General features: G+C 52.2%; 1 protein-coding gene across 1 annotated transcript in view; it reads right to left on the reverse strand.

The window, feature by feature from the left end:
* Window positions 1-16,056, reverse strand: part of OLFML2A (olfactomedin like 2A) — a 30,951-nt gene that overhangs the window by 10,435 nt on the left and 4,460 nt on the right. Inside the window, exons 2-4 of the mRNA XM_066256238.1 lie at window positions 9,980-10,243; window positions 4,304-4,411; window positions 798-1,007 (exon numbers count right to left, since the gene is read on the reverse strand). Of these exons, the coding sequence (XP_066112335.1) occupies window positions 798-1,007; window positions 4,304-4,411; window positions 9,980-10,243 (582 nt within the window). The remainder of the gene's footprint in view (window positions 1-797; window positions 1,008-4,303; window positions 4,412-9,979; window positions 10,244-16,056) is intronic.

The following is a 16,056-nucleotide window of genomic DNA, read 5'->3' on the forward strand; positions in this document are numbered from 1 at the left end:
CCCCCACTCACCAAAAACAAGGCTGCTGTGGGTGTGGGCTGTGTCGTGCACGCAGGAGACTGGCCAAAGGGGCATGGATGGCACTGAACCCTAGTCTTACTCCATTCGCTGAGCCACACACCCTGGTGCGTGTCAACCACAGAAAGGAGCTTTCGTACAAGTTGTCCACCCAAAGGGGCTTCTCTTTCTAATTTATCTGCCCAGAGGAGGGCCTTTGTCAAATTAGCATGAAGGTATGTTATAGGTTAAGGGTGGTCCTGTCTGGTGACAAAACTGTTCACTTTGTGCTTGGAGCTTGACTATGGAATGTTGGGGGTTTGACGCGGGAGTTCTTCAACCCAGGTGGGGCTGGATGAAGAGGTATTAGAGGGCGGGGGTCCCCACGGCATTGCCTGTCTATCCCTGAGCAGGCCTGACCCAGCCAGGGGGCCAGCCACAGCAGGGGAGGCTAGAAGTGGTCTGCTATAGCAGACGGGGTCTCCCAGGGCCGGGCAGGGAAGGTCATCTCTGTGACCTTGTTCCCACCAGTTTGGAAATGGGAATGACCGTTCTGCCAAATGCTTGGCTCAGGGATCGGACGCCTTGGCTGGATCCCACGCCTGCGCCCAGCTCACCTGCTGGCTGTTCACTGAAAGGCAGGCAGACACGCTCCACGCTCCGTCCTGCCATGGACTCGCCAGCCGGGCCAGCCCTCCACCCTGTCCTACAGCCCCAGACCCCACCCAGCTGGCCTTCAGGGCTGAGGTCCTGGCCTGCTGTGTTCTCAAGCCCACCCGTCATCAGAGCCATGGTCTCACCTGTGCTTTGCTGCCAGGGCCGGTGTCTGGGGCAATGGCAGGGGCTGCGGCCGAGTCCTTCTGCAGCAGCTGGAGGCCCAGGCTGGAGAGCTCCTTCTTGATGCTCATCATGATGGCCGACTGGTTCTCATAGTGCTTCAGCTGCTCGCCCAAGTGGCGCATGCTCTCCCTCATCGCCTCGTTCTCCCGGCTCAGGTTGGCCTTGATGCTCTGTGGGGGCGGGACCCGCGGTCTTTCCAGCTCCTCCGCTGGCCTCCCCACCCCTCATCCTGCGGGGACACCTGGGCTCCTGCCATTGGGCTCTGCTGCCCGTTCTCGCCGGCAGGGGCAGCACCAGGGAGCACGACTGGAATAAAGCGTGCTGCTAAGAGACCCTATAGTTATTTTTTACTTAAAAAGTGAATGAATGAAACAATAGCTAAAATATGTTCACAGTACTAAACTAAAAGATACAAATGGGTACTAAAAATGTCTCCCTCCCACCTTTGTTTCCCAGCCAATTGTTATGGATTTTTTTTTTGAACGCTTTTTTTTTTCCACATGAACCCATCTTGAGGACACTTCCATGTCTGTATACAGTGCCCGCCACTCCTTTACTGGCCACACAGGAGGCCACTGTGTGGACCAGCTATAATGTATCTAGCCAGTCCCCATGAATACATCATTTAAGTTGCTACCAACCTTTTGCTACTTTAAAATTACCTTTTAATTTCACAAGTGACACATAAATGCCTTCTTTTAATAAAATGCTCAAACAATGAAACACTTTGGGGTTTCGCCAAGGGTGAGACTCTGCTCCCCCCTGGTCCCCAAGTCTCCGACTTCTCTCCAGGGTGGGGCTGGCTCCTCCCACAGCCCCAAGCCCCACTTTTACTTCTCCTGTCCGCCCATCCCCCCTGGCTGGGGACCCTGCCTGGCTTTAGCAGCCCCCAGCCACCCCCTCATGGCCCTTGGTTCTGAATCCTGCTGGAAACAGGACTGCTGTGAGTCGCTGCGTTCCTCTCTATGGATCCTCCCACCCAGCGATCCCCATCGCTGGGCTGTTGCCCAGGCTGACCTTGTCCATTGGACAGGACTCAGGAAGGCTGGGTGGCCTGGTCTCAGCCCCAGGTCCTAGGCCCCAGCAGGTCTGGAGGATATGTGGAATTCCTCCGTGTGAGTCTGCTTCTCAGTGGGAAGCAGGAGAAACTAGAGTCAGATGCAATAAGCACCTATTTGCTGAGAAGCCCTGGAGCATCAGTATTAGGAGTTCAGGATTTCACTGATAGAAATCTTTATAGAGAAGATAATCTAAAAGTGTTTTTTTCCTGCCTGACCAGGTGGTGGCACAGTGGATAGAGCATCGGACTGGGACGCGGAGGACCCAGGTTCGAACCCCGAGGCCAACGGTTTGAGCACGGGCTCATCCGGCTTGAGCACAGGGTCTCTGGCTTGCACGTGGGATCATAGACGTGACCCCAGAGTTGCTGGCTTGAGCAAGGGGTCACTCGCTTTGCTGTAGCCCCCCGGTCAAGGAACATATGAGAAAGCAATCAATGAACAAGGGACCGCAACAAAGAATTGATGCTTCTCATCTCTCTCCTGTCTGTCCTTAACTGTCCCTCTCTCTGTCTCTGTCACAGGGGAAAAAAGTGATTTATGCTAGTCAGTCCTGGGTGTGAGCAGATTCAGGGACCAAGTAGCAGCAGGCAGGAGTCGAACAGAGCCAGGTTCAAAGCCTTGCTCTCCACTTCCTGGCTGAGTAGCCTTGAGCTAGTGACTTTACCTCTCTGAGCTTCAGTTTCCTTACCTGTTAAGTGAGGATCTTTACCAAAATAACAACTATCAGGGTGACAGTCGGAAGCGCTAAGGAACAGGAGAGTAGATTCTAAACTGGATCACAGGAAAGACAGTAGTCAAACTGCAGGAGGCGATTTTGTCAACCACTAACGTTTTCCAGGCAGCTGTGCTCTGCGGGGGGCGGTCCTGGGCACTGTGGGATGTTCAGCAGCACGCCCGGCACCTCCCCCACTATAAGCCAACAACACCCACCACCCAAATCTCCCAAACCGTGACAACCAAAAATGTCTCCAGATATTGCCCGTTGTCCCCTAGGAGCAAAGCGGAACCTGCTTTTGAGGGAAAGGGTTAGAGGGAGCGAGCTCCTCCCAGGGAGCCTGTCTCCACTTCCTCCCACGTTAGCGAAGCCTTTCCTTCACGGACTGACCACTTAGTGAACAGAAGCAAAGCACAGATAATGCCAAACAGAAGCTAATTAAAAGTCATTTTTCCTTGTGGCTGTGGAAACTGTTTCTGATTTGTTCTGGGCCCAGCAGACGTACCCTCCGGACTGTCTGGCTCATAGTCATGTGAAGTGAGTTAACGCTTCCTAAGATTACAAGCAGAACGGTCGAAGGATAACTGTAGAGCTGACAGCAGGCCAGTCTGGCACGTACTGGGTGCACAAAAACACTGCGCATAGTAGGAATTTAATCGTTATTACCTTTCTCCCATACTGGCAGGGGCCTGGCACCAAACACTTTTTGAGTAATTAAAGCCACTGTGACCCCACCTTTGGGGTTGGTAAGGGGTTAATCTCCCACCCTGGGGCACAGGATGCCCAGGTGCCCCCTCCCTCTGGAAAGGAAGCTGGGAAAGGAAGCCCCCACGCCCCCTCCTGGCAGCTGCAAGTCCCCAGGCTCCCAGCAGAGGCCGGAGGCAGGAAACAGGCAGAGGCCAGGCTGTGACAGCAGAGATGAGAACCTCGAACCCGTGGCCTGGAACCCCAAGTCCCCCGACTCTGTCCCTGTCCCTGGGGGCAGTCCTAGCTGCCCACCCAGCCCTCCAGCACAGTTTCTCTGATCAGGAGGAGCCTGGCCCCCTGGTGGGTTGAGCCAGTCCTGCACCAGGACGAGGCACCAACTCAGGGAGGCAGCGCTCGCGTGGGACTTATGTGAATGGCGACCCCGGAGTGCAATGTGTGGGGCCTTGTCTTGGTGAACTAAGGGTAACTGCGAGTTCCAGCCCCCTCCACACCCCTCCTCTACAACCCACAGGTGCCTCAGTTTCTCCACCCAGCCTTCCAGCTTCCTGCAGGCCATCAGACCTCCTCTCCACAGTCTGGACCCTGTGGCCTATGTCTTTCTCTCCCAGCTCTTTGCTGGAGTCACACTTTCTTTTCCGTTTTCTTTTTTTAAAAGTTTTCCATTGGTTTAAGAGAGAAAGGAAGAGGGGCGGGGAAGGGGGAAAGAGAGAGAGAAGCATCAACTTGTTGTTTTGCTTAGTTGTTCCATTTCGTTGTGCACTTGTTGGTTGTTTCTCAGATGTGCCCTGACCAGGGATCAAACCTGTGACCTTGGCACACCGGGATGACACTTGATCTACTGAGCCACCTGGCCAGGGCCTGCAGTCCAGCTTTTGACAACCACCAGGGTCAAGAGAGCATTGCCCAGGTCCCTCCTGACGCTGCGCTTGCCCCCAGCACTGCAGCAGCCTGGCCTCTTACCAGGTCAGAGCCCCGCCCTTACCTGCTCCAGTGTGTCCATCTGGGAGGCCACCTGGTGGACGTAGGCGTGCACTCTCATCAGGTCCATGCTGTACAAGGCGCCCTCCAGGAGGTCCACCATGGACTGCAGCTGCCCAGGGAAGGGGAAGGTGAGGGTAAGGGCAGGACACAGGGCCCGGCACAAAGGGTGCCAAGGAGTGTCCCCCCCCCCCCAGCACAGCACCTCAGAGTCCCAGAGTCTCAGAATGGCCCGCTCGGGCCCTTAGCACCCATGAGACCTAGCCTGCTAGTAATCACAAGGAAAGCAACACTTTTCTTTTGAGCACTTACCACAAGGCAGGCACTCACAACAGCCCACGAGGTGTGTAGCGGCAGGCTCCAACCATACCCCCTGCGATCCTACTGTTTCCTGTGCCCATGCCTGGCTTGCATGTGCCTCCCTGTACCGGTCTGCATCTGTGACTTTCTTCAAAGAACCACTTTGTCCCCAAAGTGCCTGGGAGCATTAGTCCTCAGGGGGCAGCCCTTAGGTAATGTCTGACTAGTGGCATCGGAAGAGCCAGCTCCCTAACCCCAGCGGGACAACTGAGCTGTCATTCATACTCCAGTGTCCCCTGGGGTGGAGGCTGGTCCCTGGCCTGAAACCACAGCCCTGCTGGGCTTCCTCCCCTTCCGGAACCCCATGTCTCCCACTGTGACAGCAGTTTCCCCTAAGAGCACCTCAATAATAAATCACCTGCGCATGGATCACTAACCACAGGGTCTGCGTCCAGAGACCCAACCAGAGACAGGGTTTGGACACCTTTTATCTTTGTTGATTAGATTGGGAAGCTGCCCTTAGAGAGGTGAAGGGACCTGCCCAAGGCCACCCAGGTGCTCCATGGGGAGCTGGGAGCAGAACCAAGCTTGGTAAAACCCCAAACTCTTTCCCATCATGCTTTTGCTGCTCCTGTCTTGTGTTCAGATGGGGAAACTAAGGTCAAGAAAGATGGGGGGGGGGCTTGCACAACAGGTCAGTGGCAGGTGCTGGCTTTCCTTTGCCCAGCCCAGGGCTCTTCCCATAGCTGTCCCTCTCTTTCCCCTCTCTGTCACACCCCATCAGGAAATGACATCTCCCCTCCAGATGGCCAGCATGCCAGCAAGAGTGTCGGGGACACCTTGGCTCAGGGGCTTGTTGAGAAATCAGTTTCCCCTGGCTCTGCGAGCAGGGCAGCTCCTCCAGCCCACCCTACAGCACGGCCCACTCCCAGCCCTGCGGCTCCTCCAGGGCCCAAGCAGGCCGGCACTCCCATCTGGCTCTGGCCCGCTGTTTCCAAGACAGTCTGACTCCCACTCTCCCAGGGGTGTTCAGGCTCTGAGTGGACTTGGATCTCTAACACAGAAAGGGGGCAGGGCTCTGGTGGGAGCAGGGGTGAGGCTTTGAGTCTTCTCTGCTCCCCCACAACTCTGCTCAGGCCTTGAGGCTGCACAGTACCCCACAAGGCTCTGTGGAGCACACTTTGAGAACCACACACCTAGCTCCTTCTGTGCCTCAGTTCCTTCTCTGTGGAATGGGGCGATAGGATTGTGAGGAGCAGCAATGTCTGGACAGGGCTCCACACAGAGGGAGCACACAGTAAGGGCTCCGTGAGTATCAGCTGTAACGACTGCTGACTGGGGGCTGAATGGAAACCTTCCAGCTTCATTCTGCCGACCTCACGGCCACCAAAACCGGCTTCCCAAAGCTCAGCTCTGACGAAGGGGCTCTCTCTGGCTGGATAACCTCCTATGGCTCCCCATTGCCAATGCACAGCTTGTCATCTCCCGAGCCTGGCATTTGTGCCCTCCTTGATCTGCCCCTGCTACCCTCTTCAGCTTCAGCAAATGTTTACTCTGGGCCAGGCACGAAGGACGGTGATGAGCAAGACACAGGCTTCATGGCACTCACAGGTGGCAAGGAGTACAGAGAGTAAGAGAGGTGCCCGGGCCGGGCATGCAGACGGTGACACACAGGGGCCCAGGTCACTCATGACGAGGCGTGACCTTGTCTGGGAGCAGGTATGTGTTAGTAAAGTCTGCCAGGGCAGGGGCTTTGTATGAGCTGAGCTCTGAGAAAGCAGAAATGGCAGGAGAAGGGCATTCCAGGCTACAGAAGCAGCTCACAAAAAGGGCTGGCAGTGGGCAGCAGCGGAGTGTATTCAAGCTGTGCTCCTGGGAGTGTGGTCTGCGGACCAGTGCCGGTCCGAACCCTCCTGATTAGTCTGTGATAAAATAATTACAAAGAGGAAGAGAGGCTTTTATACAATTTTGTAGCCATTTGACAGAGCAATTTTATTTCTGTTGATTCTTAATAATTGGACGTATACATGTCTGTATTAGTTTCATTTTTCTAAGAATTCATTCTTAGCGTATTTTTAAAAAGTATTGGTCTTGACAGATTTTTAAATTTCTTTTCTTTTTTTCTTTTCTGTGAAGGGGAGAGAGAGCAAGCCCAGTGACCTTGGGCTTCAAGCCAGTGACCTTTGGGCTCAAGCCAGCTACCATGGGATCATTTCAATGATCCCACACTCAAGCCAGCAACCCCATGCTCAAACTTGGGGTGACCTTGGGGTTTCTAACTGGGTCCCCAGCACCCAGGTCAATGTTCTAGTTACTGCGCCACTGCCTGGTCAGGCAGGTGTTCTTGACGGATTTTTTAAAACAACTGGTCTTTCCCCAGCGATAGTCTGAGAAGCACCGGGCTAGGTGGCTTGTGGGGCTGGAGTGAAGGGAGGGCTTGGAGGCATCCTGTGCCACACACACTCCATTTGCTCTCCCCCAGAATGCCCTCATTTCTGCTCTGCCCGAGGGACTCCTCCACATCCCTCAAAGCCCAGTTCTAATGCCACATCCTACTCGTGGTTCCCATAGCTCCTGGGACATCCCCTGACCCAGCATCAATCACATTGACATTTTGGGAGTCAGGAGCCGTGTCCCACAAGACTGGGGATTCTTTTTTTGTGTGTATTTTTCCGAAGCTGGAAATGGGGAGGCAGTCAGACAGACTCCCGCATGTGCCTGGCCAGGATCCACCCGGCACACCCGCCAGGGGGCGATGCTCTGCCCATCTGGGGCGTTGCTCTGCTGCAATCAGAGCCATTCTAGCACCTGAGGCAGAGGCCTCAGTACCCGGGCAAACTGCTCCAGTGGAGCCTTGGCTGTGGGAGGGGAAGAGAGAGACAGAGAGGAAGGAGAGGGGGAGGGGTGAAGAAGCAGATGGGCGCTTCTCCTGTGTGCCCTGGCCGGGAATCGAACCAGGGACTCCTGCACGCCAGGCCGACGCTCTACCACTGAGCCAACCGGCCAGGGCCAAGACTGGCGATTCTTAAGGGTGAGGCCATATCTGGTTTATGGTCATGGGAATGGAGTGAAAAGGTGAGAGCTATGCTCCTGAAGCCCACCTCCCCCAGAAAGGGGATCTGGAAAACCCTCACTCCTTCTCAGAATCAAGCAACTAAGGCCAAATCTTAGCTGGACTTCTTAGATTGAGAAGGGATTGGGTAGAGACAAGGGGCGGGTGTAAGGCAGGTGTGCCCCCTCCCTGTCCCCCATGGGCTTCCTCTAACCTCCTCTCCCCGGGGGCTGCCCACAGAGAGCCTCCTGAGAGCCAAGCCAAATGGGAGAGGCCTCAGCCCTGGGTCATTCTTCCCCTGGCCCCTTCTCCTCTCGCCTCTGTCCCCAGGGTGTCAATGAGGCAGAACATCTCTTCCCCCTACAGCCCCACCTGCTGTCAATTCTGCCACTACCCCACGCCAATCTTATAAGGCTGAATGAAACCCCCATGGCTGCTGTGTACCAAAAAGGCCTAAGGAACAATGGGCTTCTAAGATAACTGTCTAGGGATCCCTCCCACGGGCAACGGGACACAGCAGAGAATTCCTACTTCCAATCCTAAGGCTGCCAATTTCTTGCTGTGTGATTGTAAACAAGTCACCATCCCCCGTGGGGCCTCAGATTCTTCCACAAGCGAAGCCGGACCATAAGTTCCCTCTACAAAGGACTGAAGTGAGGACTAAATTAGCCAGCTTTTATGAAAAGAATTTGAGTATATTCATGTCCAGTAGTTTGAGAAGTTATTTAGCTATTGGTAAGTAGACCTGAGCAGAAGCGGGGTTTGTCCCTGTACCTGAAGACTGGTTTACAGCCTCAGGGCCTAGAGTCTGCAGGGCCCTGGTGAGGCCCCAAGGGCCGCCAAATTGTTGAGAGGCCACTTAGTCTAAAATTCAACACCATCCCCTAACTTCGAGAATTTTGGTATCCATTCAGTTGTTACCAAAATAAAACTAAAGTTAAATTTAAACACAATGTTTTTGGCCAAATGTTGGGAGGTAATTTTTCATGGGTCTCTTGCTTCTATGCACTGACTGTCTCTGTTCCAGGCCATCTCACTGTACAGTGAACAGCCTTGGAACACAGAGATATTGTTTCTGGGGTGGGGCAGGCACGTTCAGTGCCCATTATAAAAGATTTAGATTCTCTATGTTGGAATACCTCTTTTGAAAAATACCCCGCTGTGTGTGCAGGTGTTCTCTGGCCTTCACTGCCTCACCCTGTAGGGACTGGAGTGGGAGAAGCAGGATGAGAAACTGGAGAAACTCCAGCTGCTCTGAGTAATCAAGTCCTTTGTCTCCAACCCGGGAGGTTTGTGTCTTTGGCCAGCACCCGAGAAACGGGCAGGCTAACTTGTTAGCTTACAAGTAGGGTAACAACTTAGTCAACTTCCCAATTCTTGACACCCATGTGTTTGGAAGGAATTATAAAAGAAAAAGATACTCTCAAAAGCATGTGTTTGGAAGGAATTATAAAAGAAAAAGATACTCTCAAAAGCACCAAATTTCCTAGTCCATAGCAAAAAGGAAGAGAAGAGAGCATTGTGGTTTAGAACACAGTCTTTGGACACAGCCAGACCTGGGTTCAAGTCGCAGCCCCACCAAGCACTGCATAGAGCATAGTACGGGTGGCACCAAGGTCTCTGGCTGGCTGCCGGACTGCTCGCCTGCACACGCCCGTCTAAGCCAGGGTGGTGGGTCCTGGCATGGGCTGTGCTATGTCCCCCAAAGCTGGTGCTTCTTTCTAATCTATCTACGGCACGGGGAGGAGACGGTGTGAAAAATTCACATGAAGTATGCTATCGACTTTGTCATCATGGGAGAGCTTGGGCCAGTGACCTAACCTCTCCAAACCTCAGTTTTCTTTTCTCGCTTATAAAGTGAGGACAAAGATCCCATATTTCACAGAATGACTTAAGAATCTGGAGGAATCATTTGTAATAAGAGTTTTAGCATGACATCTGGCATGCAGGTGGTACTTAAATATGAGAAATATTATTACTAATTAAAAACAATAAAATGTCACAAAATTTAAAATATAACGTAGAGGTGCCAACAAATGAACTGGTTTGGGTAGAATACAGGATTAGATGGTAAGGGGCTATATAATATATTCAGGTTAGGGGGCCAAAAAATGCTGCCTCCATCGCCTACTGGCCCAGTGGTCTGGGCAAGAAGTGGCTTCCCTTCAGGCAGCCTCTCTCTCCTGGTTTGTGAAACGGGAAAACAGCACCTGCCTCAGCGCTGTGGACTTCTCGCTAGAAGTACATCCTGGCGCCGGCCCATGCTCGGTTCTCATGCAGGAGGTGTTCTCCAACACCCCCCCCCCCCCCATCAGCCAGAAAGTCTACCTTGAGGAGCTCGGGTGCCTGCTTCTTGAGTTTCTCCATCTTCCACTCGTTCTCGCAGGGGTTGAGCGAGGAGGGCGGCGCGGTGCAGGAGCAGCGGCAGTCGGTCCCAGAGCTCACAGTCTCCACAGTGTAGAAGTCCTCCACTCGCGCTCTCCCGCTGCGCACCCGGCTGCATGCGTCCTTGCTCAGTGGCCGCATGATGCACTTGCAGCGGCAGTCGGAGCCCTCCGAGGTCATCCGCACCTGGTCCACGTCGCCAAACACCTGCAAAAGGGGCTCAGGTGAGCCAAAGGCTTGTTCACAGACCAGGACAGAGAGGCTGCCTGAAGGGGAGAAGAGGAGAGGAGGCGAAGCAGAATCAAGTCCTTCATCCCCCACCCCTCCTTTGTGAAGGTGGTTAGAGGTCGCTGAGAAGCTAGCAGCTCTTAGAAGGAAATAGAGGCATTAAAATAATACTAATTAAATCTTAACAGCCACTGTGGAAAACAATTTGTTCCTCAATAAGTGAAACATAGAATTACCACATGACCCCTTAATTCTACTTCTAGGTATATAACCCAAAGAAATGAAGACAGGTATTCAAACAAAGACTTGTGCATGCATGCTCACAGCGGCATGATTCACAATAGCCACAAGGTGGAAACAATCTAAACTGATGAATAGATAAACAATCATCAACTGATGAATAGATAAACAAAATGTGGTACATCCATCCAATGGAATATTATTCAGCCACCAAGTGGAATAAAATATGGATGCATGCTACAATATGAATGAAAATATGATGCTAAAATGAAAGAAGTCAGACACAAAAGGCTATATATTGTACGATTCCATTTATATTAATATCCAGAATAGGCAAATCCATAGACAAAAAGCAGATTAATGGTTGCCAGGACTTAGTAGGAGGAGGAAATGGGGGTGACTGCTAAACGGGTACAGAGTGTCCTTTCTGAGTGAAGAAAATGTTCTGGAAGTAAACGGTGGTGGTGGTTGCAAAACAGTGTAAATGTTCTAAGTACCACTGAATTGTATACTTTAACGTGGTCAAAATGGCCCTGGCCGGTTGGCTCAGTGGATGGAGTGTCAGTGTGGCATGCAGACATCCTGGGTTGAATCCCCGGTCAGGGCACACATGAGAAGCGATCATCTGCTTCTCTTTCCTTCTCTCTCTCTTCCCCTCCCACAGCCAGTGGTTCAGTTGGTCCAAGCAACAGCCTGGGCATTGAGGATGGCTCAGTGGGTCCCAGCATGTCAGCCCCAGGCACTGAAAATAGCTCAATTTATTCGAGCATTGGCCCCAGATGGGGGTTTCTGGGTGGATCCTGGTCGGGGCGCATGCAAGAGTCTGTCTATCTCCCCTCTTCTCACTTAAAAAAAAAAGAACAGAGCCTGACCAGTGATGGCACAGTGGGTAAAGTATCAACCTGGAATGCTGAGGTTGCCAGTTCGAAAGCCTGGGCTTACCCAGCCTAGGCACATACACATTTCCCACTCCTCTCTCCCCTTCTCTCTCTTTCTCTGTCTCTGTCTGCCACCCCTCTCTCTAAAAGAAAAGTCAAAAAATAAATTTAAAAGAAAAGAACAGAAAAGAAAAAAGTGGTCAAAACAGTAAATTTTGTTATGTGTATTTTACCCACAATGGTAAAAAATATGGAGACCTTCTTTTGGGCACTTATTACATCCTAATTTTCATGTGCATCACATCCTTTAATTATACCTATGTGTGGGAGGATATAGTTACTACCTCCATAGTCCTTACCATGACCTTCAAGGCCTATGTGACCTGATACCCATCTTTCAACCTCTCCTTTTACAACTCTTTCCTTCTCCCACTGCATCCTCACAGCCTTTGCAGATGTGGTGCCCTCATCCTGAAACCTTTATCCCTCTTATATTTCCTTGGCTCATTTCCTCAAATCACTTATACATCACCTCCTCCAAGAAGCCTTCTCTGACCACCCATTACTCTCTGTCCCTTTATTTAGTGTCCCCCCCCCTTTGGCTTTTTTTCTTTTCTTTTTTCTTTTTTGTATTTTTCTAAAGTGAGAAGCGGAGAAGCAGAGAGACAGATTCCCGCATGCGCCCGACCAGATCCACCCAGCAAGCCCACTAGGGGGCGATGCTCTGCCCATCTGGGGTGTTGTTCCGTTGTAACTGGAGCCATTCTAGCGCCTGAGGTAGAGTCCATGGAGCCATCCTCAGCACCCGGGGCCAAATTCCCTCCAATGGAGCCTTGGCTGCAGGGGGGCAAAAGAGAGATAGAGAGAAAGGAGAGAGGGGTGGGGGAGAAGCAGTGGATGCATTTCCTGTGTGCCCTGGCCAGGAATCGAACCTGGGACTTCCACACACCGGGCCGACACTCTACCACTGAGCCAACAGGCCAGGACCTCTGGCTTTTTCTTTTTCTTTTTTTTTTTTTTTTTTTTGTATTTTTCTGAAGTTGGAAGTGGGGAGGCAGTCAGACTCCCGCATGCGCCCAACCGGGATCCACCCGGCTCGCCCACCAGGGGGCAATGCTCTGCCCATCTGGGGTGTCGCTCTGTTGTGACCAGAGCCACTCTAGCGCCTGAGGCAGAGGCCATGAAGCCATCCCCAGCGCCCGGGCCATCTTTGCTCCAATGGAGCCTTGGCTGTGGGAGGGGAAGAGAGAAACAGAAAGGAAGGAGAGGGGTAGGGGTGGAGAAGGAGATGGGCGCCTCTCCTGCGTACCCTGGCCGGGAATCGAACCTGGGACTTCTGCACACCAGGCCGACGCTCTACCACTGAGCCAACCGGCCAGGGCCATCTTTGGCTTTTTCTTTATTGCACCTATTACCATCTGAAATATTATATCTGTGTTTGCTTTTATTTTTGGTCTCCCCCACTCTACTGAAGGCACTATGGGAGGTAGGGACATTGTCTAGTTCCCTTGTATATCCCCCGAGCACTGCCTGCCTGGCCTGTAGTGGAAGCCCTGTAAATATCTGTTGGATAAATGGGCCTGCATTTGCTCACATGCAAGAGCACAGGGCTAAGAGAATGGTGTCTGGAGCCTGGTTAGTAACTGTGAGCCTGTGCACCTCAGCCTTTCTGTGCCTCTGTTTCCCCATTTGTAAAATGGGCTCCTGTCTTGTGGGGTAGTTGTGAAGATTCAATCAGTTGATATAGATAAAGAACAGAGCCTAGCACATCGCAAGTGTGTCTTAAGTGTGAGCCTTTATTTATTTAAAAATTTTTTAGCCTGACCTGTGGTGGCACAGTGGATAAAGCATTGACCTGGAAATGCTGAGGTTGCTGGTTCAAAACCCGGGGCTTGCCTGGTCAAGGCACATATGGGAGTTGATGCTTCCAGCTCCTCCCCCCCTTCTCTCTCTGTCTTTCTCTCCTCTCTCTCAGTCTCTCTCTCTCCTCTCTAAAACTGAATAAATAAAAAAAAGAAAAAAAAGAAAAAAATTTTTTATTGGTTGATTTTAGAGGGAGAGGAATGGAGAGGGCGACAGACAGGAACATAGATCAGTTTCTGTGTGTGCCCTGACCAGGGATCGAACCGGCAACCTCTGTGCTTCAGGACAATGCTCTCACCAACCGAGCTATCTGGCCAGGGCTAGCCTTTATTTATTTTTATTTTTATAACATTTAAAAAAATTTATTGCTCTGGCTGGTTAGCTCAGTAGGTTAGAGAGTTGTCCCAAAACACCAAGGTTGTGGGTTAGATCCCTGGTCAAGACACACATGGGAAGCAACCAGTGAATGTACAACTAAGTGGAAGAACAAATGAATGGTTTCCTCTCCTTTTTTTTCTCTCTCCCCTCCTCTCACTGTTTCTCTAAAATCAATCAATAAAAAAATTATTAAAAAATGTTATTTATTGGTGTTAAGAGAGAGAGACATCAACATGTTGTTCCACTTATTCATGCATTCATCGGTGGATTCTTCTATGTGCCCTGACTGGGGAATCAAACCCTCAAACTTGGTGTGTTGCTCTAACAAACTGAGCAACCAGGCCAGGGAGTAAGCCTTTATCAATACAGCTAAAGAAATAGAGGTTCAGAGAGGTGAAGTCACATGTCCAAGGTCACACAGCTTTGGGAAGATCTAGCTGCAGACCAGACTCCAGGTTGAAATCACTGGTCTATGCTGCTTCTCCTATAGATATGTTCCCACACACTCTGTGTGACCTTAAACTGGTTACACAGCCTCTCTGAGCCTCATTCCCTCATTAGTAAAATGGATGACTCTCCATACCCAGCCTCCCTTGTAGTGAGGATCAAATGAAATAACATGACCTCCATTTAATGGTTTTCCCTCCCCTCCTCACTTTTCCTTCAGTCCTACCCTGGGATTCCACACACCCAAATGTCTAGCTGTGGTCACTGTGGTCAGCAGGACTCTGTGCCTGTAGGAGTCAGCTCAGTGAGATTAGTGGCAGGTGGCAGGCTCAGTCACCAGCTCCAGCCTGCTTTGCCCTGACACACGAGCTGGGCTCTGTAAGCCCCAAACACCATGCCCCTACCTGGCTCAGCCAGACCACCCTGAGCTCCAGGTTCTTGGGACACAGCTATTCATGGCTCAATTAACAAACACCCCAGGTGTCATGGCTACTCAGCTCTCACTGAAGTCACCAAGCCCCAACTGAGTTCTGGGCTTGCTGCCAAGCCTGGCACCCACAAGTGTCTCAGGGCCCTCTGGGAAAGGGTCGTAGGCACTCCATGTCTTCTTTGAGCCCTCGGACACCTGTTTGAGCCCCTGGCCTCTGCCAGGCCCTGGGTGATAGCTGGAGGTACAGAATAGATCGAGCGAGAAGCTGGCATAGTGAGCTCTGAGCACAGAGATAGCCATGAAGACTGCTCGGAGGAGGGCACCCCTTGGGGACACCTTTAAGGAGGAGAAAGGCACTCCAGGGAAAGCAAATCAAATAGGTCAAGACAAGCCTGGCATCTTGGGGGTCTGCAGGAGGCTCACTCTGGCTGGTGCTTGCAGTGAGCCTGGAGTGGAGGGAGGTACAGCTTGCAGGGGCAGAGCCTGGTGCATGGACGGCCCTGAAACTTGGCTTGGTTTCTTTCTGAAAACACCGGGGCATCATGGAAGGGCTTTAATCAGGGGGAATCAGTGTCAAATCTGCATCATGAGAAGCTACTGCACTGCTTTGTGGACAGGGTAAGATAGAGGAGGTCGAGTTCATGGAGGAGACATGTACTGTGAACTCACTGACTGCTGGGGAAGTGTGGGCAGTGGTTAGTAACACAGCCTGGGGCCACCAACAGCTGTGTGCTCTTGGGTGGATGACTTAACCTCTCTGTGCCTTGGTTTCCTCATCTGTAAAATGAAGGTACTACTAGTGCCTGCCCAGCACAGGACTTTGTGAGAACTGTGATGGAACCCTAGGACCATGCTGAGTCCAGTGTAAGGAGCACACATGAAGTCTGGGTAGTATAGCCGTTACTTTGAGCACCAGTAATCCTGAAAGGGGATTGTTTGGCCGTTGTTTCTGCACGTGGGTGCATTGGTAGGTATTCTTAGCACTGTCCTATAGAGGAGGAAACTGAACCCTAGAGCCATCAGATGACTTGTTCAGGGGATTAGAGCCCAGGGTGGGCGGACTTCCAGGCCGCTGGGGAATGAGGATGGGGCGGAAGGGTGAAGCGATGGGTGGAAGCTTTGTCCTGGGCCCTCTGTAGGCAAAGTGTACTGTGGGCACTGCAGGCAATCTCCCGGGCCCGTGAATGCCAACAGCCAGGCTTGGGGTCCTGAACACTCATTCCTCAGATCACTGCTGCTAGTACCTTCTCTTTGAAACTCCTGGGCTGCCTTCCAGCTCTGCAGGGCCCCTAGCCATTACACCCACACCCCCAGGTGGGGCTAAGAGCCCAGCGGGTGGATGCGGGTGTATCCTGTGTGGCCAGGCCAGAGAGGCCTCCTCCTTGGGAGCCACCTGTCAGCTCAACATCCGCCCTGCAGCAGCAGCCTTTGCGGCCTCCGTCGGCCCAGCATCCACCCTGCAGCAGCAGCCTTTGCGGCCTCCGTCGGCCCAGCATCCACCCTGCAGCAGCAGCCTTTGCGGCCTCCGTCGGCCCAGCATCCACCCTGCAGCAGCA

The sequence above is a fragment of the Saccopteryx bilineata genome, chromosome 2, assembly GCF_036850765.1.
Source record: "Saccopteryx bilineata isolate mSacBil1 chromosome 2, mSacBil1_pri_phased_curated, whole genome shotgun sequence".
Taxonomy (NCBI): domain Eukaryota; kingdom Metazoa; phylum Chordata; class Mammalia; order Chiroptera; family Emballonuridae; genus Saccopteryx; species Saccopteryx bilineata.